Below are 23,239 nucleotides of genomic sequence, written 5' to 3' on the forward strand. Positions count from 1 at the left end.
TCTATTTCCTGTCTGTTAACCAATGTTAACTCACAGGAAAGGAAATTTTGGGGGCTTGTTATTCTGAGCTTCCTTTGCAATACTCCAAGCAGCTGGGAACTGGTCTCCATTTCTTCTCAGCTGGGGATTGTGTAGTTTCTTACAACCACAGGAGGAACAGAAAATTAAGCAAATAGCTTGCGCAAGTCACAAAAAAGCAGCTTCCTGGATAGTTTAATTGGCAAATGCACCGCCTAGGGTGCAACGGAGCCATATGGACTAAAATGTCCGAGGTTTGATCCCTGATCTATGTTTTGTTACCCTAGGTAGTGAAATTGCTGTAACAATTGGCTTCATCACATCAGACCAGAGAGGTCATTAAAAAGTCAACTAGAATTCTGACAGCTATCTAGCAATTCATGCTAGGAAGTCTATCCGAATGGATGTCAAGTGAGGACAGAAACAGGCTCAGAAGTGATGTCTGGTTAAATGGTCTATCAATCAGTGTCTAAACTCACACATGAAAAAGCCACTTGGCAAGAAGGCAGAAGGTAACTGGCATCTAGGGACCAAGGAAATGTATTCCAGAATAAGCTCCGGTTTTCAGGGCGTATTAAAACAAATAATAATTTTTCATCAATACGCTCTTCAAAATCAAACAAATTATCACAGGTAAATTGAAAGTACTTCTCTTAGAAGCCAAAGATATTCACAGTAATTAGCTGTGGTTGACACTGTAATAATTATAATGATAGTTCTACAGAGCAGTCAACCAGAGCAATCTCTTCCACTCCCACCTCGTGCTATCATAAACAGCTGCCCTCACTCCTCAGCAACTCAACAGGAAACAATATATGCGGGTGTAAGAGAACAATTCTTGGTATGTTTATTTATGAAGTTCTGGATTAGCACCCAAAATAACCCATTGTGTTATATGTTGACGTTAGTCGGCAACAATCATTTTGACAAATACAATAATCTGTAACTAACATGCTTTGTTACTGGTAACCAAATATAGCAAGTCATTTGTGCATTCCAACGGCTTTGTCATATCATTTACAAAATGAATGTGTCAAAAGATAAAATGTAAAGATAAAAATTGATCTGAACGTGTAAATTCTATCAAACTACAATCTTTGTGTGCATGCCATCAGAAACATGAATTACAGAAATGATGCAAAAAAATAAAATTAACATTCAAGTTTTAGTTGAAGTTTCAATGGCAATTTGCATTTATAGATTACCTTTAACAGAAAATGTCCCATAGTTAAGAGGAAGAAAAATAGAAAAATCTAGTTTCAACATTCTCTTAAGTTCTGATAAGGTTTTGAAGGTTCTTCAGTTATACAGTTTTGAAAGGTTTTTAAAATAAAATCAGCAAATATCCCGATAAACAAATTCTGAACTGCTAAAAAATAGGAAAGTTAAACTCAGGAAATGTAAAAGAAAAGCTTTAATTTTAAATCTTTAAAAAAAAAACCTACCTATTTCAGCAATTAGAGAAAGCACTCTCCTGTGTGTGTGTGGGGGGGGGGGGGGGGGAAGAAAGAGAGGTAAGGGGTCGATGGAGGGAGGGAAGGGGGAGAGGGAAGAGGTGGGAAAAAAGACGGCAGGGAGAAAAAGAGAGGAAAGAATACTTTGACTTGAGCCATTATTGATCCTTCATAAATTGTGTCAGGATACAGAGATTGGTATCTACAACTAAGAAGGAACCCTGAACACCTGCTCAACATAAATGACAGCTGGAGAAACACAGACCCATGACAGACATCACCCAAGTGGTTCTTCTTCAGCTAACACCGGACATACATTCTTTGCAGTGTTTATATGGGGTGGAGGTACTTCAAATTTAAAGTACTTCACTTCTCCCCCACAAATAGCCGTCAAACAAAATTCGCACATGCAAATGAGAGAAAAAAATATATTTAAGCTGAGCATCTAAACTGTTGCTGTGCAAACCATATCCTTTGTATATTAGAATACAAAGATATTTTAGCTCTGTGCCTTATGCCACTGATACCATATCTCTTGGTAGAATATAACTGATAGCATGAAGTATATTTTCCTTTTCTTAACCACCACCCTGTTCCCTCCAATTTTTTTTTTTAAAAGAGTTAACCTAGGGGCATTTAATAATTTTTAAATGACCTACAAATTTTCATGCATTGAGTTTGCAAACAATTTGACCTTGGATCCAAAGAAAATGCAAGAACAAATCAATTAGTTAAAAGCAAATTATTCTTACCTGACTGGCAACAGAACTTCGAGGCCAATTCCACATGGTCTGCAAGATTTGCCAGCAGCTGGACAACAAGTAGGACAATGGAGCATGAAGACTCTGGTGACAGGCATCGCAGCAGCACTTGGCTGCTTAGTAATTGGTGGAACCTGACAGAAAATCCAAATAAATTAGCCGAAAGCAACTACCTGGAGCAATAACTACATTAATACTTTGTCGCTAAATTACCATTTTTTTTAGCATTAGAGAGCTCTTCAAAAACGGATGTTTCAAGAGTTAAATGACAAGAGCTTCCTCTCATTGAATCAAAGGCGAATTTAAAAATAGCAAAGACGTACATTAAAGCATTTTTGCTGGTGTTCTTGTTTAACTCCAACTTCGAGCACTGAAGTAGTTAATTTAAATGCCTAACATCCTTTCACACTCTAGATTACCATCTTTGTAATAAAAATACAATGCTGTTACTGAAACAATGCAAAAAGGTTGAACAGTATTGTCCGACAACTAAGTTAGAGGTTACATCAGTTAAAATACAGTAATTAAAGTTCATGCTTTTCAATACATACATCATTGGGGAAAAATACATTTTAGTGAGGCCTGAAAGGATAACGAAAGTCATCCTGAGGGAGGGGAGGGGACCAGAGGGAGCGGGAGACCAGAGGGTCGATTTTAACTCAGCCTGCCTGGCTGAAACAGAGTGATGGTGTCCATAAACTAGCTGTGCTGCATCTTCTGTCACGATCCTGCTCCGATCTCGCATGCCACATTTCTTAGGGCCTTCCACTGGGGGGCCCTGGCGCTTGGTCAAGTGTGAATGGGATGATCATTAAGCATCTCTACCCAACAGGGAAAGGACTACAAATAGGTCAGGAAGCAGAGAGTTGGGATAAATGGTTCATTTTCGGACTGGCAACCAGTAACCAGTGGTGTTCCACAGGGGTCGGTGCTGGGTCCCCAACTCTTTACAATCTATATTAACGATTTGGAGGAGGGGACCGAGTGCAACATATCAAAATTTGCAGATGATACAAAGATGGGAGGGAAAGTAGAGAGTGAGGAGGACATAAAAAACCTGCAAGGGGATATAGACAGGCTGGGTGAGTGGGCGGAGATTTGGCAGATGCAATATAATATTGGAAAATGTGAGGTTATGCACTTTGGCAGGAAAAATCAGAGAGCAAGTTATTTTCTTAATGGCGAGAGACTGGAAAGTACTGCAGTACAAAGGGATCTGGGGGTCCTAGTGCAAGAAAATCAAAAAGTTGGTATGCAGGTGCAGCAGGTGATCAAGAAAGCCAACGGAATGTTGGCTTTTATTGCTAGGGGGATAGAATATAAAAACAAGGAGGTATTGCTGCAGTTATATAAGGTATTGGTGAGACCGCACCTGGAATACTACATACAGTTTTGGTCTCCATACTTAAGAAAAGACATACTTGCTCTCGAGGCAGTACAAAGAAGGTTCACTCGGTTAATCCCGGGGATGAGGGGGCGGACATATGAGGAGAGGTTGAGTAGATTGGGACTCTACTCATTGGAGTTCAGAAGAATGAGAGGCGATCTTATTGAAACATATAAGATTGTGAAGGGTCTTGATCGGGTGGATGCAGTAAGGATGTTCCCAAAGATGGGTGAAACTAGAACTAGGGGGCATAATCTTAGAATAAGGGGCCACTCTTTCAAAACTGAGATGAGGAGAAACTTCTTCACTCAGAGGGTAGTGGGTCTGTGGAATTTGCTGCCCCAGGAAGCTGTGGAAGCTACATCATTAGATAAATTTAAAACAGAAATAGACAGTTTCCTAGAAGTAAAGGGAATTAGGGGTTATGGGGAGCAGGCAGGAAATTGGACATGAAGCTGAGTTCGGATCGGTCAATGCCCTGTGGGTGGCGGAGAGGGCCCAGGGGCTATGTTGCCGGGTCCTGCTCCGACTTCTTGTGTTCTTTAGATTTGTGGTTGGGATCAGATCAGCCATGATCTTATTGAATGGCGGAGCAGGCTCGAGGGGCCGATTGGCCTACTCCTGCTCCAATTTCTTATGTTCTTATGTTCTTATGACATTTGGGTCAGTGTGCACCATGCAGTTTGTACTGGTTATAAAAGACTTCTCATGAATCTCCAGACATTGCACACCAGCATGCTAAATTCACCCAGCCTGTACCAATTTTATAAACATGGGAAGCCCACCAGATAGCAAGCCTGATGATCCTACATTTTTTTTTTAAAAACTGCTTTCTGGCCCAAAAAAAGGTCAATTGCATCTGCAAAACACTTGATCATGTTCTGGAACACAGCCCACAGTCTGAATTACTCCACTGTTTTCTGTTTTCCTGATAAGCAACAAATCACAATGTAATTTAGTGTTTGAAAGGCTGCACAACATCAGAGTAACTGCTAGTGTAATCAGTGATCTGTAGGTTGGATAAACAATTTTGTTCAACAAACAAGTATACCATAACATTTGTATTGTTTTGTAACTTTTACATTTACTTGGAAGGCTCAACCTTAAACTAAATTGAACTGCTGTCATGAACATTTTAAACATAAAACTGAAGAAGTCTGGTTTATCATTGTTAAATTAAACAAAGCATTCAAGTAATTTTAAAGTACTTCTGGCTGCATCTAATTTATTTCACAAGTAAAAAAATTTAACTAGTAGTCAATTGGGTGTTGGCTGACGTTGCAGCATTATTTAATATAACAAATATGGCAGAGGACAAACAAATCTGCAATTTTACAGTTCATTTTTGGGAGTGTTGTAATAGCAGGCTTTTCATAGCATTTTACTTGAAGTTTTGTTACAGAATCCTTTCAAAATCAATTTCAAAAATCATGGCAAATGTTCCAAACCTGGCTGTCACTATTATTCGTACTATATATTATTAAACATACTGTTTCCATAGAACAGACTAGACACTGTGCAATGACAATTCCATGTTGGGCTGACACACATAGATAAGCCCTTCTAAAAAATTTTTGAGAGTCTAGATGGTGAAGCTGGTCAACAGCAAAGGCACCAGTCAAGCTGGATCCTGTTCACATGCACGCACCATCTGCAAGGGTCACTAGATAATGATCAGGAGTAGGAACCAGAGCCTAGAGCCCAATTTCCCTAACCCTCAGGAGCTGAGGATAATCATAGCACCCACACTGTGAATTCAGCTAATGTCATCCAACTCAGCACAGAATGGGGATTTAACCTGGGGCCTTCTGGTCTGGGGTTATAATTTCACTGACAAGTATCACTGTTATTAACCACAATGAGAGATTATATTTGGTCTTTCTTTACCTTTGCAGGAGCTCGGCAGTGGCGCTTTCAGCAAGCTTCCCTAAAACTCTCAAGCTTTGGTTCTGGAGATTTTCTCTTCGATGAGAGACACTCATAACCACAGGATCACAAAGCTGGAGCAACTTGTTGAACAAGTGATGTTGAGGCTGTTCTGAGCCAACCAGTTCCTGTGGCTTTACATGCTCCTCTTGAAGCTTGGATGGCCCCGCTTCCTCTTCGTTTCCATGCCTGGTCGGTGTTGCACTTTTGTCCGGTATTTGTGCAGTAGAGACAGTACCACCTTCAGTGCTTTGAGTGGAGGTATGGACCAACAAGGAATTTCTAATGCTTTGACTGTGAGATACAAGGTGATATAAAACACCGAGTGCTGTGAGTGCGAAGTCTTCCAAATTACTAAAACAATCATCTACATTTGAGGCAGTATATTCCCCAGATCTGGATGAGCAGCAATTTCTGCTTCCAGAAGGGCTCCTTCCTGCTTTTTCAGTCTGCAAAGCTTGACAGTAAGTACCAAGATAATACTCTATTAGGGGCAAAAGGTGAACTGCACCAGATAAGTCATTTTGACTTCTCGATCCGAGAAAACCTTCTGTGGTGTCCAAGTTTTTTTCTGACGATTCTTGGTCAAAGATGAGCATGTTAATGCCACACATAGCTAAGTGCTGAAGTTCATTTAGACTTGAAAGGCCTCCTTTTATTCTGACTTCAGAAGATTTCCCATTTGATGAAGAGCCACTGTAAAGATGAGAGATTGTTATTATACCACATTTTTATTCTCTGTCTACTCACTTTGCACATCTTCGACATAGACCCGGTGAGGTTTCCTCTACAGCTATCATCAATCTGGGTCCACGTTGGCTGAGTGAACTTGGTAGGTTTGATCTCCCTACGATTCCATCTACGAAACATGTCCACGTGTGGCCAAGTCCAGATATCAGTGAAGATCAGGACTGAAATCCAGACCTTCTGATTGTAATCCAAATGCTCTGTGCTATGGCTACCAGATACTACAGCAAAGTTTTTATTTTAAACAAGCATACCGTGAAAGTCAGACACTGATTTGTGTGTTTTTTTAAAAAAAGAGCAGTTTTTAGCTTTAGAGTTTTAAAAGAAACTGAACATTAAAGCAGTTACATGCAATTTAGAGTAAAATCCTATTATCGTACCATAGGTGTGATAATCCAAATGAAAAATGTATTGTTGTAGTGGTATGTTTTAATTGTTGGGAATAAAAGGAATGTTGCTTAAAAATAATGGAAAATATAATAAATGGCAGTGAGAAATTGAAATGAAATGAAGTTAATTAATTGATGATTGTATATAGAAGGTTTTCATTTAATTGTAGAGGTTTAGGAATAAATGGAATGTCAGCTAAAATAAATGGCATTTTTGAATAATGTGTTAACATATACACAATATATATGCACAATATATATATAAATGGTGTAGCGTTTGAAGGGATGAGCTAAAAACAGGAAAGAGACAGTCAAGGTGGCTATGAAGGAGAGAAGATTAAGGGAAAATGAATGGAGTAAAGCGTAAAAAAATATATGTACATATTCAAGAACTGGTGAGATGGGGTCTCGGAGTTTGGGAAAGTTCACATTCTGAGAATTTGGGAGGGAATTCCTAAGTCTGGAACCTAATTCACTTGCCTATCTAAACATAGCAAGGTTTTGTTTTAAAATATAGTTGGAGGATAATTTGATGTTTCAACTATTGCTAGATTTCCAAATCCATTTTTCTGACCACTGCATGCTGAAAGCACTTTAAGCACCAAATAGCTGTCCAGAATGGCTTTTATTTTCTGAACTAAACTTAACGAGGCAGGTTGAATACTCAAAAATTTCTTACCTATATTGCTGAAATTCAAGAGGAGACTAAAATTAAAAAGATAAAAGCTGCAATGATCTGTCCCAACTTCAAAAAGAAAGCAACTTCTTCAGCGAAAAGTCAGATTACATTATTACATTATTTCACTTCCCTCAATTTGGCTCAGTCTGCTGATAACTGCCACAACTCTATTTGCCCATCCCACATCCCCATTCCTTCAACAAAAGGAACATAGCAGATAAGCAGAGTCTGTTCACAGTTGGTATTGTGCTGGGAAATAGTGCAATTGTTTGGCAAAATAATCTGTTGAAGCACTATTCCCAAGAACCTTTCTCCAACTTTAGAATTAAGTGAATAAGATCATTTATTCATTCAAGATTTGTTTGCACTATTCACCAGCACTAAAAATCTGTCAAATTCTTTCAATTTGTTATTAAAAATATCAGTTTAGGGCTGTTTAGTTTGAGCAGAGGCTGATATGGATCTTTATTTGTATTTACTTCCCTCACTTGTAGCAAGTCATACTTACACGCTAAGGCAACTATGCTGTTGGACCAAACCAGAAAAAGCTTCAGAATTGCTGTTGAGAAGGTGGCTCAACCCCAAAGTCCCAGGATCAACTGGCTGGCTAAGCAGTATGCTCATCAGTACAGCACCTTAAGAAGCACAAATTCCACAATAAAAAAAATTACCATGTGTTCATAATGCATAAGCAGAGTTGAAGAAAACTCTCAATTAAAAAGTAAAGTTATTCCCAATCTGCACAATTTAAAATGTTAATGCATCTCCTACCTGGTGGGAGATAAATTCAATTTAGTCCCTTTCCACCACTGTGGGTCTCCTCTTGCAACAGACCAATTCCAATGACAAAGGTTGCAAGGGTGGCCTGTTTGCATCCCAGTGTCCCTATTCAGTTACAGAAAGTTTGAGGCTATGGACCAGTCTGGATACCAACCCAGAGACACTCAAGCTAGGAAATGTCTGTGTATCCAGCCATTTCTAACACCCTCCACCTCGAGCACCTCCAAATCAACATATTGGCCAAAGGACCAAATGTGTGTCAGTGAATTATGGCACTTCATCACCTAGGTCATTGGACTGGCTTCTGATGATAGTTGAGACCACTAAGTGAGGATCAGGAGGGAAAAAGGTGAATGATTAAACTTAATTTTCCCCTAAATGATAGGAAATGTGTTATTTATTAGGAGACACCAAATATAGGCCTCGAAAAATCTAAGCTAGTCCCACCTTGGGCCTTTCCTCTGCATGTTCTAGTGGCCATCTGAAGATCAGCACTGGACCAGGCTGCTTGCCTCCTCTCACCAGTACAAATGGAATGTGGCACAGCAGGGCCTAAGGAGGAGAAAAAGAACACTTTCACCAAGACTGACAAAACACTTTAAACCAAATAACAGGAACTGAGCCAAGTGTCAAAGCTGCAACCTTAAATTACAATTTGCATTGTTTCTAAATATATGAGTGTAAGATATTTGGCACGCAAAATGACATAAACCAAATAAAAACCCAAAAGCTGGAGTGAATTTATATCTTACTGCCCACATTTCTCCCCCGCCCCACACCCCCAAAAAATGCAAACACTGGGGTGAAGCCACAGACAGAATACTTCCCTCCCATGCTATTTTGGCTGTACATATAAAATCCACAAGTACCATGAATTTAACGCCTTAAAAACCAAGGATGAAAAAATGCTGCCATTGAGAAGAAATTCAGCTCCTGAGGGAATGTGGGCCAAAATGAAGATTTCAGTGGACTCATCCAATGAGGAAGTGCCTGTCTGATTCTTTGGACATTCATGCAGTGGCAAGGTACAGAACATTAGCTCATCATGTAGGGAATTGAGAGTGAAAGTGTCATCATTTCACATTAACATCCCCCTCTACTTAAGAAATTGCTTCCCCCCCTCCTCCCTTAACTCCAGGGTACTCTAGGATGCCATCCACAGTGAGGTCCTCTGTATGCAGGCAGTTTTTTCAGAGCACCAGCTCACCTTCAAAGGTCACAGGAACTGAATAGTCACACACCATTTGTATTGACTTTTTGCAACCCTCAAAAAGCTTTGCAATCTTTGAAGGGCAATTGCTGCAACTCAAGTAACTACAGGAACCTACCTAATGTATGCATTTTAAGAGGTTTGCTCTGTGACTAGTGGCGTATCTCCAGTTCCCCAAGAGGGTGGCAATGCCTCCAATGTTTCAGAAGCCTAGAGTCCAAACAGTGATGACTGACTGGCATCTAGGAATTCCATCCAACACATGGAGAGTAAAGAAACTTGAAACTTTACCTCAGTTATCTGCTCTTTGAAGGCAGTAAGCAACTTTTAATTGCCAAGCATTTACATACAGTTCCCTAAAAAAATCCTTTGCCTAGTAAATGAATCAGGTGTGTAATTGCCCCAGTAATCAGAAGCTTTACTTAAATTTTGCCATGCGAAAACAAGCACCACCTGAATCAGGCTACAAAGAATATTCATTCTTCTTTACTGACTCCATCTATTCTCTTTATATGCAGGACAATGTAGATAAACATAGACAAAGCAGGAGAAAAGGAAGAGAGTGTAGATTAAATATCAAGGGCATATACCAGATGGTACCAATGTTTTTAAAGCTATGGAAACTGCATGACCAAGGCCATGAAGAGCATAAACATCCTGTACAGCAAAGTTGGTTGATCTCTGTGGTAAGCAGGAAGGAAGCTCATATTCTGCTAAATCATGTCTGTTCACAACCTCTAAAATATATTCAACTATGATTGTTTACCTTCACATTGTCTGTTGTGCAAGAATTTTCCCTGAATGGAATTAAGAGAGGGACTTTTTTTAAGCATTTCCTTCTTGGCAATGTGCAACTCTTTTAAATCTCTTGGGTCTGTAAGTGCAAGAGTTAAAATATGAACATTAATAAACAGTTCCATAACATCGCCTGTCTCGACTCCTGCCTCAGCCCACCTGTCACTGAAACCCTCATCCATGCCTTTTGTCACTTCTAGACTCAACTATTCCAATGCTCTCCTGTCTGGCCTCCCATCCACCATAAACTTCATATTATCCTAAATTCTGCTGCTGTATCCTAAACCACACTAAGTCCCACTCACCCCATCGCCCCTGTGCTCATTAGCCTACATTGTTCCAGCCCCCCATGCCTCCAAACAAAAATTCTCATTCTCGTGGTCAAATCCTTAACTGCCTTGACCCTCCCAATGATCTCTGCTTCAACTATTCCATGCTCCAGCAACTCAAATGTCCTCCTTCACCTGATTATCATCTGCAACTTTCATTGTGTTGTTGAATCCAGGTGCTATGTTGATTATAAACAGTAGGGGCTCCAGAAGCAATGCCTGCTGCACTTCACTTGATACATCTCCCCAACCCCAGGATTTTATAGCAGGCTTTCAAAAAAAAATGGAAACATTTAGCACCCCAGTCAAATAAATGAGACAGTAGTACCTATTATGAAGCATTGCATATCAGTGAATCGATTTAGCAGTGTAGTTGCTCTCAGTATAACATATAAATGGCACGAATAGAGGAAGAAAATGAGGTAACATAATTCACCTGGTTATTTGATTTATAATGGGGGAGATAGGGCAGACAGACAGTAGATTCAACATTATTTTAAAACCCAGGGGACAGGATGTAGCAATGGCACGTTATTCCAATTATCTATACCGCCAGGCCTTCAACTCTGTTCTCTATGTTTAAAAGTCATATTCCTCTGCAGATGTCCAGAGTCAGGTACAGGGCAGACATGGCAGCTAGCCTATTACATCTGTCCCAGTATCAACAACTCTAATGGAAATAGGGTCAATATGCAAACTAGTGGGAACCCACAGCTGCGGCTGCCCATTCTGGAGCAGTTCCAAGACCACAGATCTGAAGCAAGCAGAAACAGTATTCTTGTGTTTCTGTTTTTGTAATGCAAGCTTTTTTTGAAGAATTTTCTTTTGTTTCATTGTACTTCGACAATGATTCTATTGTTTCCAACACTTTTGAGGATACTTCTCCATATATCAGCTATTTGATGTTCACATCCTGCCTGAACAAACTATGTTAAAAGTGTTTTATTTATGCTGGTTCTTTTAAATCAAATATATTTCATTAACCTGATCTCTTTCTAACATTAGCAAGAGCAGCATTTTGCAATCAAACTAAGTTTGATACGTGCAACTAGAACCACAGTGATAGATTTATTTTAAGAAAATTTATGACGCTGCTGAAAATGGATTCTGCTGCTCTAAACTGCATTCCAGCAATTCCTTTCGATTAAAACCTAAAAATATCAGTCAAAAAGAAAGGAGCTGTATGTTGAGGTGTGCACAGATAAAGCATGCTTTATAACATTAAAAATTACAAGCATGACAATTATACTAGCTAAACTACTGTAGGTCATGAATAAAGCCTATACCAAAATTGTATAGATAAAAACAGCGTTCCAAGTGACGTGGATTTCATCTTAAACATTCATAAAATAATTTTCTACAAGTCCCTAATAATTACAGCCTAATGCAACATAACAATCCAACAAACACACATGTCAAGTGAGAAAACAGCATCACCTTCTTTATCAGCTAAGAGCTGGTTAGCTGCTGGAGCAGAACAAACAGAATGCAGAGGAGACATCTCTGCAGAAAATGCCTTTTTATCAGGAAAATAAGTCCTTGCAATCTGAGGGGAAGTACTGCTCTCAGGTTTTATGGATCCAGATGAACTTTTCCTGGGGCTAAAGAGATATTTGTTTTTATAGCTATATTTGAGATATTTAGGCAAATGTTAGAGATTAATGTATGAATGAATAGAAATATCACCAACAATTTGAACTTAGCACCTTAATACCACAAATCCTCAATGGATTAGTGGGTAATTTTAACTAAAGCTATAAAAAAAAGTAACAACTCAATTTTATATAGAAGATACAATCAACATTTTCAAAGACATTTGATAAACCTTTTTTAAAAAATGACAGCTTAAATTGAAAACTTGCTTGGCATTAGAACAGTGACAATTAAAAGGGAAAATATTTGGCTGTGAGACAGTAACAAGCTGAGCTCACGAGGGCCTGCTCAAGATTCCTTGTGGTTGTCATTTTTTTTATATAAACAATATGGAGCAAAGTGCTTTTATTATAACTAATAATTTACTCTCCTGTAGCATTGCACAAGGGGAATCAAGACAAAGTGTCGTCATCAGATGAAGCGGGTTTAAACTGGGTGGGGGGGTGGAAATTGCGTCAAGGTTCACAAGCGTAATTCATGTCCCCATTTTTAAGTCACACATTCTGCCCTTATTTTTATATTTGCAAGCAGATGCAATTTTTGATATATATTATATAGATTTGCAATAGCACCAAGCTATAGCCAAGGAAATAGGACATGGCTCTGATGTGGACAAAAAAAATGTAATGAGCACTGAAACAGAAAATGAAGGGGCAAAAATTTGGGTATTAGCCAAAGTGGAAAAGGAAATGATTATGATATGAATTTTGGTCATTCACTAAAAGTCAGCGTGAAGTTCTTATCAAGACAAATCACGTTCTTGAGACACCCCGCAAATATCTGATTATAAGTTAAATCAAGTTATTTTAACTTTGCATATATCATTGGGGAGGTATATTTGGAATTTTGGGCATCTTATCTTCAAAAAGTACAATGATTTAATGAAGATGTTGCAAACAAGAGTAATGAAGATGATTTCAGGACATAGAGCTTAAAGTTCTAAGGAGAGATTCACAGAATAAACTAGTATTTATAAAAGACAAGATGATTGAAAGGAATCATGATCTAGGTCTTCAAAATACTGAGAGGCATAGACAATACAAATGGAAGCAGATTATTCAGTTTGGACTGTGACTGTACAATTAAGGAACTAGAGTATGAAATTAACAAAGCTGCAACAAAACTACAGACTAGAAGCCCCTTGTCTCCTCAGAGTGCTGGATATGTGGAACAGACTCCCAACAAAAGTAGCTAATGTTGTATTAATTAATCCCCTTTTTAAAAAAAACAGATAAATATCTGGTTAGCAACAAGACAATAGGTTGTAAGAAAAAGCATAGAAGTGATGATCAATGACAATAACTCCTGAGCTGCTAGGAATATGAAAACATCAAGTCACAGAATGTAAATGGTCAAACATAAGTAATTTAAACAGATATTCCAGCTTTGTTCCAACACCCTTGGGCGTATTGTACATGTCCTGTGGAAAGAATAGTCCATCATTCCATATTGTTTTATATTCTGGAGTAACAGCATTGGTAGATGTAGGTATGATTTCCCAATTCTTCTAATTTGCAGATCTCAGCCACACTGCTCCCAGGAGCAGGGGCAAAGACTATTCCCAGGCAGTTTTTTTGCATACCTCCTTGTGGCTAGGTCACGTCAGTATTGTTAGAGGCCCAGAAGCACGTCACCCACGAATGAGACTGGGGAGAAAAGAGCGGCAGAAAAGCAAAACATACTCCAGTTCATGCTCCCTTTATTCTAGTTTATAATATTCAACACACAAAGTTCTCACTCAGTTTGAACTTATAAAAATAAAAACTTGATACATAAGAATTGCCAGAGAAATTCAGTATTCAAAGGGTTAATCACATTTCAGCCACAAGAATTTAACCTCCTTATGAGATGAGCAAACAGATTAAAATAAAAGGTCCCAAGTACAGTACTCTCAACTCTACAGGGATACCCAAGCCAAAAACAGATCTGGGCAAAGAATTTGTGAGAACATTCAATCTATGAACTTCCCAGTGATCTTAGGAACTAAACAAATGCTGAGATTACGCATTATGTCCAAGAATCTCGATTGCCATTTTGTTGTAGTGTACAATGTTTATCTTCTAGTTCCAGGTGACAGAAACGTGAAAGAAAAGAAAAACGAGGGAAATTGATTTTTTATATTAAAAAGAGAAATGTTTTATGGTCCTTACCCTGGCTACACAGATGAGAGAGAGCTGGAAGCTTCCCCACAAGAAAGGAGGCAAATTGCCATCCACTCATTATATGCCACTCACTTGTCTCCTGGTCAGAACATGTATGTTCAACTCCCAATACAGCAAAATGGATATGTTTCAGGCCCAGACTGAACCAGTGGTGCCTCTCTGGTCTAAAACTATCATCTCATACAAACTGATTTCCTGAGTAAGGGTCATGGTTTTTAAACTCTACACAGATCAATAAATGTTGCAAAATATATACTCCTTGACAATCAGTTTTAAATAATATTTTTTAAACTATTTTTTTTGTGCTTTTGGAAGGAAAGCATTCTAATAGCCATTCTTACTGGATGAACCAGTCTGCAAAAATTGTACAACCTGGTTTACTGTCCACTTCAATCCCCATTCTTTTGTACAGAAAAGGTTTTGTAGACGTTATGTTAGCAAGTTTAGAGTATATATTATGGGACCACTAAGTTCTTTATAGAGTAAGCAACAGAATTATAAATACTAGAGGGGGAAATTCAAAACCGTAAGAATTTTCTTACTATTAAATGCTTCTTGAACAGCCAAATTTAGAACACACATTTTACTCCACTCACATACCTGATTTTAGCGACACTTGGGACTGCAGACCTGGTCATTCTTTCAGAGTTTTTGAGCTTTGTACGCAGCTCATTCATCTCGGCTTCTTTAAACTGTAGTTCAGACTGCAGTGACTGTACCTTAAGTTCATAAAAGCACTAGCGTTAACAAAAAATGTATTTTACCCAGACAGAAGAGTAAGCTGGTAGTCAATGTGTAATGAATTAATTTAAAATGAACATGTTGCCCTTGTAAACTTTAAGTAGCAAAAAAATCATCTCTGCTGAGTTAGCTAATCTCAAAAGGGACCACAGTTGTGCTTCAGGGATCCTTAGGCTAGGGAATAAAAATAAAGCTGGGCTGGGGAGGAGGGGGGGAAAAAGGCAGGGGTCCCATTCCAATTGTTATCCAGAACCTATCCTGAAGGCTGCATATGTTGATGTTTGGAAGAGAACACCTTAGGGCTCAACCGTGATGGCCTCCATGGTCAAGTAGCCTGCTGATATTCACTGTCTTAGTTTACACATGAACGACCACATCAGCAAGGTACCAGAGGGCTGCCTGCAGCATGCCATACAGTGCATTCAAGAGACAAAGGGAAAATGAGAAACCAAAATTGTTTTTTTTTAAAAAAAGCATGCAGTGAAAATTTTTTTCAATGCTGAAAATACCCTTCAAATAGTGAAAGGATTACAATAACGTTATCTTACAGCAGCACAGTGAAGCAACACACTGCAGTAATGGCAAAAAAGATCACATCATGTGATTACTTACACAAGTTCCAAATTTGAACAAGCAGTTGTGGGAAGACACTGAATGGAGGCCAGGCACTTTCCCACACACAAGGGGAAACTGAAATCACTCTGCTGCATCCTTTAACAGAGATTATAGAGCAGCACTGACAGAGAACTGGAGGTCAGTGCATATTTACATATAACTTTCTTTGGGAGATTAAATTCCCGAAAGGGTAGACTGTACATGACCTTTGAAGGAGCTGGCTTGGTGGGTTGACTAGTCTTTCTTGTTCCATGTTCTTATTGTTCTCATACCTTTTTGGAGAGCTCCCTTTCTCTTTGGTTTTGTGCTTCTGTTTTTTCCTTCTCACTGAGTAGATACAGCCTTTTCTGCTGGTCCAACTCAGATTCCAAGCGCCGTAAAGAATCTCGCAAAACTCTGATTTCACCATTTTTAACCTGTAGTTCTTCTTGTACTTCATTAAACTACATTAATAAAACTCACTTTTAGTGCATATAGAAAATCACAGAATAGCATCAATAAAGTCAAACATTTAATATGTCACATACAAGTGTTCATTATGTTCAGGATTCTAAAATGAGAGTGTGAAACAGAACAAGTAGAATATGCTACAAATTCAAAAGTTCACCAAAAGACTAATTACAGTATTAACTTGCAAACACAAGTACATACAAGATTGGTTTTGAACTCTGTAGTTTAAGTCCATTAATTTTATGAATGCATATAATCTATCAAAAACCATAAAAATAGGCACTCTGATGGTGAGTTGCTGTATTATCGTTTAACTTAACTGAGGTAGGACGAATGTACCAGTGTACAATTTCTCATTTCAACCAGGGAATATCTCAGAAAAGGAACACCTGTTTCCACTCATGGATACTTATCACAAAATGAGTCACCTTGGAACCTCTTGTACATCTCAAAAAGTGGCCAATTATACCTACATAGGCAGAAGTCAACTGCTTACCAGACAGAGGAACTGGAATGTCTCTTTGGGGAAGGTAGAGCAGAATTCAATGGGGCAAACATACAGTTGAAACAAAAAACAGCATATAAACATTAGGAGTATATTGTGATGGCAATTTATTAATTATCCAATAGAGTGTATACAAGATTTTCTCTTCTCACCGAAGTCATCAGGAAGGAGTTCAAACAAATGTTTGATGCTTCCCCACAAGGCTGAGTGAAAAATAAATGAGCATGCCAGTCAACTAGATCTCCCAGCAGATGGCTGAAGATTATCCGGTCACTTGCAAGATATAGTTTGGAGAACCCACCAAAAAAACCGCTGAATATATATATATATATATATATATATTTTTTAAAAATCAAAAAGGAACACTAACAACATTTTATAAAAAATTTAAGAGTGGTAGCAATCTTAGATTTACAGACAAAACACGCAATTGATTTTTTTTTAAAAACCTGTCAGCTATATCAAGTAGCCAAAAGTTAAACTATTGCAAAGCTACTGCATGTACAAGAAAATTAAACAGACAAGGAGTATCATCATATCCCATTTAGTTTCAAAGTAAACGTGTATTTTGATTGAAAACAATTTGGTCTTAGAATGGGCATCATCAGCAGGCATCCTGGCTTTTATCAGAATATATCAAAATTCAGGGAAAAGCAAGATTTAAGTCCCATGAACAAATTTGTAATGTCCCACTGAATAGTTTTCAAGTTATTGAATTCAGAAACAAGGCCTCCAAACATAATCTAGCCTCAAAGCATATTTTCCAATGTTCCGCTCAACATCTATAAAAAATGAGGTACAGGCTTTTCTTTTTGGTGCTCTCATCACTGAGAAAATTCATGCTTGTTATTAGAAACCCAAGACCAACCACATGACTGCTTATTTTTTCAAATAATGATTGTACGTTAAAGTTCTTTTAAAAAAGTGCCTCCTGGGAAAAAAAAACATAAGTATAGCTTTGTTAGTAAACGGATCACTAACAACCAAAAACCTTAAATAATTGTACTCGATTCACAGCATAATACAATGTGGCTGAATACAATGGGATGCACTATAAAGAAAGGAAAGCCTCAGGTTACAATGTGGATTGTTAATCTAACAGAGGTAACAATGAATCCATGAAAAGGCACAGAAAGTTTCAAACTAATCTAAAAATTGCAAAACATCTGGACTGCCTGTCTGCAAGCCATGTCAAATTTTACTGGAGCAGCCTTGCTGAAGATCACAACGGATTAAACAAGTACATTCAGAACTTACAACAACCACTAATCCAGCACATTAGCTGGCCACACAGTGATACAGCATGGATTCTTTAAGTTACTAAATAGACTCAATCAATACAAATACAGACACTAACAGACTGTCAACAACATGTACCAAATAAATATAAACAGGAACTTCTCAATGGGAGCAGGAAATTCCTGATAACGGGTCATTAAGGTAGGTGGTCAACAAACAAATGGCAAGCCAACAGTAGTAATTGTCAGCTTGATTCAGTAACAACCATTTTAGTAGAAAAACATCATGTACAATACCTGTTGTCTCAGCTTGTCATGTTGCTCTTGAAGGACTTCAAGTCCAAATGAATCAGTATCTTTACATTGAATAAGACCATTCCCTGTGAAAAACGAACAGGAAAGTCATGTGGTGGTTAAATTGGAATTTGTAGAGTTTGGGTACACACCCCCAACTCTGCATAACCTTCGCTCTATAACCGTTATATCTTCTTCTCCAGCGTGTGCACAACACACACATATACAGTATCTTCCCATCTTTCACACAACCCCAAAATTTGTCTTTCTCTATTTCTTTCTCAACCACAACTCTCCCCACCTCTCATCCCACATATTTGCACCTCTCTCCACAACTTATGTTCCCATTGCTCTTTCCCACAATCTCTGTCCAAATTTTCTCTCCCGTTTGTCTCTTCCTCCCCATCTCTCCATTTTCCCTTCCGATCCATGTATCTCCTTTCTCTCTATCCTGATCTGTTTTGTGTCTCTCTCCCCTTTCTTGAAATCATTTCTAAGTTTATCCCTTCAGACACCCTATTCCCTCTCTCTCTTATACTTCACATGTAACTGTAAATCATTTCCTCTCTAACTCTTTCATTGTGTTACTATTTACCCCACACAGTCCTTATGTGAACCCAAAATATCGCACCCTGTTCACCAAATCTTGCAACTTACTCAACCCATTACACTTCTTTCCTTAACCCTCTAACCCATTTACTATCTGACCCCCACGTCGATTGGCACCTGTCATATTGCAGCTGTAGGCTGTGATTAATTGTTTCAGGGAAGTGAATAGTACAAGCAGGAATTCAATATGCACACCAATGACCATGGCCACTGATTTGCAGTTTTCACACAAAATGGACAGAATCCTGAAATACAAACCACAGAACACCAGTAAAATTCGTGAGAAGTACTGCACTTACTCAGTTCACCTTAAATAAGTGGTCCTAATTATAAAGAGGCAAATTATGGAATGCAATCCCCAAAATACAGGTTCAGAATTCATCAATCACACTAGCTACTTATTCAGAGTGTACCCAGTAGTGCACAATTTCAATTCTAAACTAATCTTTCTACTCCACATCCAATCTACCCTAGATTGTCTTTGTTCACCTCATGACCCAACCTTTCTCCCACTGCTGCTGAGATCCTTATCCATGCCTTTATCACCTCTCATGCCCCAATGAATGGATTTCAGGATCACCGATCTTGTTTTCAAATCCCTCCACCACCATACTTCACCCCGTCTGGGATACTTCCTCTAGCTATGCATCCCAGCCCTTATCCTCCGTTCTTCTAACACTGGATTACTGCTTCTCACCACACTACCATAGGTGGCCGATCTTTCAGCCACTGCCTTCTGGAATTCTCTTCCCAAACCAGTGCCTAGTTACTTCTCTCTCTGCATTCAAAAGCCTTTCTCTTCAAATATGGCTTTGGTCTCCTCCCTACAAGTTATTTCATGTCCTTTTGGTGTCCATTTCTCCTCCTTGTAAAGTGCTCCAAAATGTTTTTCTATGAGGTGTGCTACATAAATGTACATTATGGTAGTGTCTCTTCAGAACTCTATATGGGTGTGTGAAAAAAGTAGCGACGATTGAAAAGTTATTGTATATTAGTTATTTCATGGCCATGGAAAGCAACTTTTAAAAAATATTTTACAGATTATAGGTGCTACTTAAATAAACTTATTTTATAAATTAACGAGGGACAAGTTTATGCAGAGATTAGCTAGACCACACAGACCACGAGGGTCCCAGGTTCATTCCCTGGTCCCTGTTAAGATTAGTTACCTCAGCTAGGGTACGAGTAGGTGCACAGCAATTAGCCTCAGCATCTCTCAGTTAATGAGGTAAAATCAGACATGGATCCCACTCCTAATTGTTTATTATCTATTATGCTGTTATCTAGCAACCTACACTGGAGAACGTATGCGTATGAATGTTGAATGGTGACAAGATCGATTTTGGCTATGATACTCCCAGTCGAAAGGCTTGCCAAGACAAACTGTGAAAACTTACATGTAAATAATGCCCATTTGGAACTTGTGCCCAAGTAACTGTAAGCTAGCAAGAAAGAAAGGAGCAAATTGCAGGAAAAAAATATTTTTAGAACTTTTACGAATGATCAGCTTTAAGTCCAAAATACAAATGCTGGAATTAAAAACATTTAAATTACCATGAAGTTCCTTTGCATTATTTTTCAATACTGAAGATTCTCTGCTATTCTTCATATTGGTCACTGATGCGCTCATAGCACTGGACACAGGCTTCACATCCTGAATTAAAACCTGCGAGGCTAGAATATCCAGTTCCTCCAAATCATCAGCAGTGAAGTCTTCATTATCTCCAAAGGGATCTTCATTTGCTCTTGTGTCTTTTAATTGTTCTCCTTTGTGACGCTTGTTCGGTGGAAATCCTTCACAGTCATGGCTTACATTCTTCTTTCCTCGGTTTGATAACCCTGAAAAGGTTGAAACTGGAATTTCTGGTGGCAACTTTTCCACACTATAAATAATGGAGTTGCTTCGTTTCTTTGCCGAGTTCACAAAGAGAGACATTGTTCCAACGTTTACCCCTGCAAGTCAGAACAACCAATAGATAACAAAAATGTTATGAACAGTATTCATCCTCCAATTACCATGTTTCTTGGTCAAAAGAAGACACTTCATCTCACTCACAACAGGCCAATAGAAAGCAGACACTTCCAGAAACGACTGTCTTAATCCACAAAATAAAACACATTCCTGACAAATATTATTCAATCCAGAAAAAGAATCAGCAATATTTGTACAACATGGACAATTATAAGAACATAGAAATGCAAAGAACTGCAAACACAATCTGGTCAGACCCTAAATTGACCGCGACCTCAAATATATAAACAATTCTCCCTTTTCCACCTCCTTGGGCAGTCCATTCCACACATTCACCACTTTCTGCGTAAAGTAGCTAAATCTAAACTGTGTGCACTTTCCCTCCTCTAAGTTTGAGCTTATGCTCCCTGCATCTACAGTTTGTGGCAAATTTGTGGCAAGTTTGTGAGTTTAAATTATCTATTCTCTTAGGAATCGTAAATACTTCAATAATATCTCCCCTGAGCCTTTTCTAGCTACAGCTATGGCACATCACTTCACAAATAAGAAATATCTAACAAAACACAATGTACTTCAATATTACACTCACTTGAAACAATATTCACAACTTACCAGAGTCAACCATGCAGCACTTGCTTAAAAATATTTGTTACATAGAACACAGGTTCACATATGCAATTTTGCACCTGGCAGCTTCATGATCTGCTGTAGAGAGATGCTGAGAAAAGGTTGGCTGCACCTTCCTAAAAGGATGGGAGGAAGGAGAAAATTTTCACATACCTTCTCGGACCTGGCTACAGAGAAGTATTGGCAACAACCTGTGAACCTATCACCTGCACATTCTTTTAACTAGGATCTGATGTCTGGTGCAAGGAAAACTAAAAAGGGGAAAGTGGAAAGTAGGCTCCCCACGTGGCTCAACTGAGCTTATCCAGTGAATTACATAGACTGTGCAGCACAGAAACAAGCCATATGGCCCAACAGGTCCATGCCTGTGTTTATGCTCAACACAAGCCTCCTCCCACCCCTCATCTAATCCTATCAGCATAACCTTCTATTCTTTTCTACCCCATGTGTTTATCCAGCTTTTTAAATGCATGTGTGCTATTTGCCTCAACTACTCCTCATGGTAGCAAGTTCCACATTCTAACCACTCTCTGGGTAAAGAAGTTTCTCCTGAATTCCCTATTGAATTTGTTAGTGAATATCTTATATCTATGGCCATACATGAGTCATACAGAACAGGAAAATCCCTACTCTATGGCTGATCTCCGCAAAGTAGCGGCGGGATGCCATAATCGGCCTGTGCCCCTCAGATAGAGGGAGGAAATTAGCCATGGGTCACACTTTAGATTGATTAACTTCCAGCAGGGTGGCTGGATAACAAATTCAAATCAAAGGCTCCATTGAGGCCAGGATTCTATTTTTTAAAAATATAAATAGTGTGATCTTGATAATTTAACAATAATTCAAAAGTATAACAACTTTGGCAAGTAATCAGTTGGTATGATTTGCAGATTTGCCCAAGTCATACCCAAGCAAAGTGAAAAACAATTAAACAAATTACCACAATTAGTTTTGATGCAAATCCCAGCCCTTTAAATATGGAGGATCTATTATGCTGGAGACCACATTTCTCTCTCTTTGCAATTTAATTATAAATTACACAAAACATGGAACTTAGCAAAACCCATTTCAGAAAACTGGATGGCAATAATCTTTCAACTTGCTCGCGAAATACACATTATATACCCAGACTGTCTGGGAAGCTAACGCGAGCTCAATTTGGAACATTGTTCACACTATTTGTTACAAACAGCACAGCGTGTTTAATATCATTAAAAGGAGGGGAAAAGGGCTCCTTCTGTGTAGTGGTGAATTCACTGTCCTCCTCCCACTCAAAAGGGTCAAGGCTAACAAGTCAGGAAGTCGCGCGTCTGCCTTCCAACAGACTTTTTTCTTAATAACTTAATGGCACCCAATTGAACTCATCACTATGTGGAATTAAAACTCTGCAAGGCTCCAATTCCATTACTCACGTGTGCTTAAAATCCTAAAAGCCGCCTCCTAACAACCATATTGTCTGCATGAAGCAGCGCGCCCGAGCTGCACCCTATCAACCCTTTGCTTTCACCCGTAACGACCGCGCGCACACACATCCCTCCATACAGCTTTCCGATTGGTGCTCCGTAGGCCTATGGTATCCTTCAAGGTTCAAATTGTATTTCGAAAATGCATTTTGAAGTATCAATAACATTAGCTGGAACACGTGAATAAATTGCTCTTATATGGTACTTTTTCAACAAAAAAAAATCTTTACTCCTCACGCAAAATAAGCTTCTGATGAAAGGTCTTCGACCTGAAACGTTAACTCTGTTTCTTTCTCCACAGATGCTGCCTCACTTGCTGAGCTTTCCCAGCATTTTCTGTTTTTATTTACCACAGCTATACTACTTGCTGTAATTCTAAATTAAGTATTGTGATAGCGGCAATGGATTACTCTGTACTAATCTGCATTCTCATTG

General features: G+C 38.7%; 1 protein-coding gene across 2 annotated transcripts in view; it reads right to left on the reverse strand.

Annotated features, from left to right (window-relative positions):
* atrip (ATR interacting protein) overlaps positions 1-22,847 on the reverse strand; it is a 34,054-nt gene extending 11,207 nt beyond the window's left edge. Inside the window, exons 1-12 of one of the 2 annotated variants that reach the window (XM_067998616.1) lie at positions 22,754-22,847; positions 21,327-21,457; positions 20,297-20,695; positions 18,137-18,219; positions 15,919-16,089; positions 14,891-15,009; positions 11,913-12,076; positions 10,118-10,225; positions 8,589-8,693; positions 7,870-7,996; positions 5,508-6,242; positions 2,225-2,367 (exon numbers count right to left, since the gene is read on the reverse strand). In XM_067998616.1, the coding sequence (XP_067854717.1) occupies positions 2,225-2,367; positions 5,508-6,242; positions 7,870-7,996; positions 8,589-8,693; positions 10,118-10,225; positions 11,913-12,076; positions 14,891-15,009; positions 15,919-16,089; positions 18,137-18,219; positions 20,297-20,695; positions 21,327-21,339 (2,167 nt within the window). In that variant the 5' untranslated portion in view covers positions 21,340-21,457; positions 22,754-22,847. The remainder of the gene's footprint in view (positions 1-2,224; positions 2,368-5,507; positions 6,243-7,869; positions 7,997-8,588; positions 8,694-10,117; positions 10,226-11,912; positions 12,077-14,890; positions 15,010-15,918; positions 16,090-18,136; positions 18,220-20,296; positions 20,696-21,326; positions 21,458-22,753) is intronic. The other variant, XM_067998617.1, reaches the window with a different exon arrangement.
* Positions 22,848-23,239: the final 392 nt, after the last annotated feature.

Source organism: Heptranchias perlo, chromosome 17 (genome assembly GCF_035084215.1).
Source record: "Heptranchias perlo isolate sHepPer1 chromosome 17, sHepPer1.hap1, whole genome shotgun sequence".
Lineage (NCBI taxonomy): Eukaryota > Metazoa > Chordata > Chondrichthyes > Hexanchiformes > Hexanchidae > Heptranchias > Heptranchias perlo.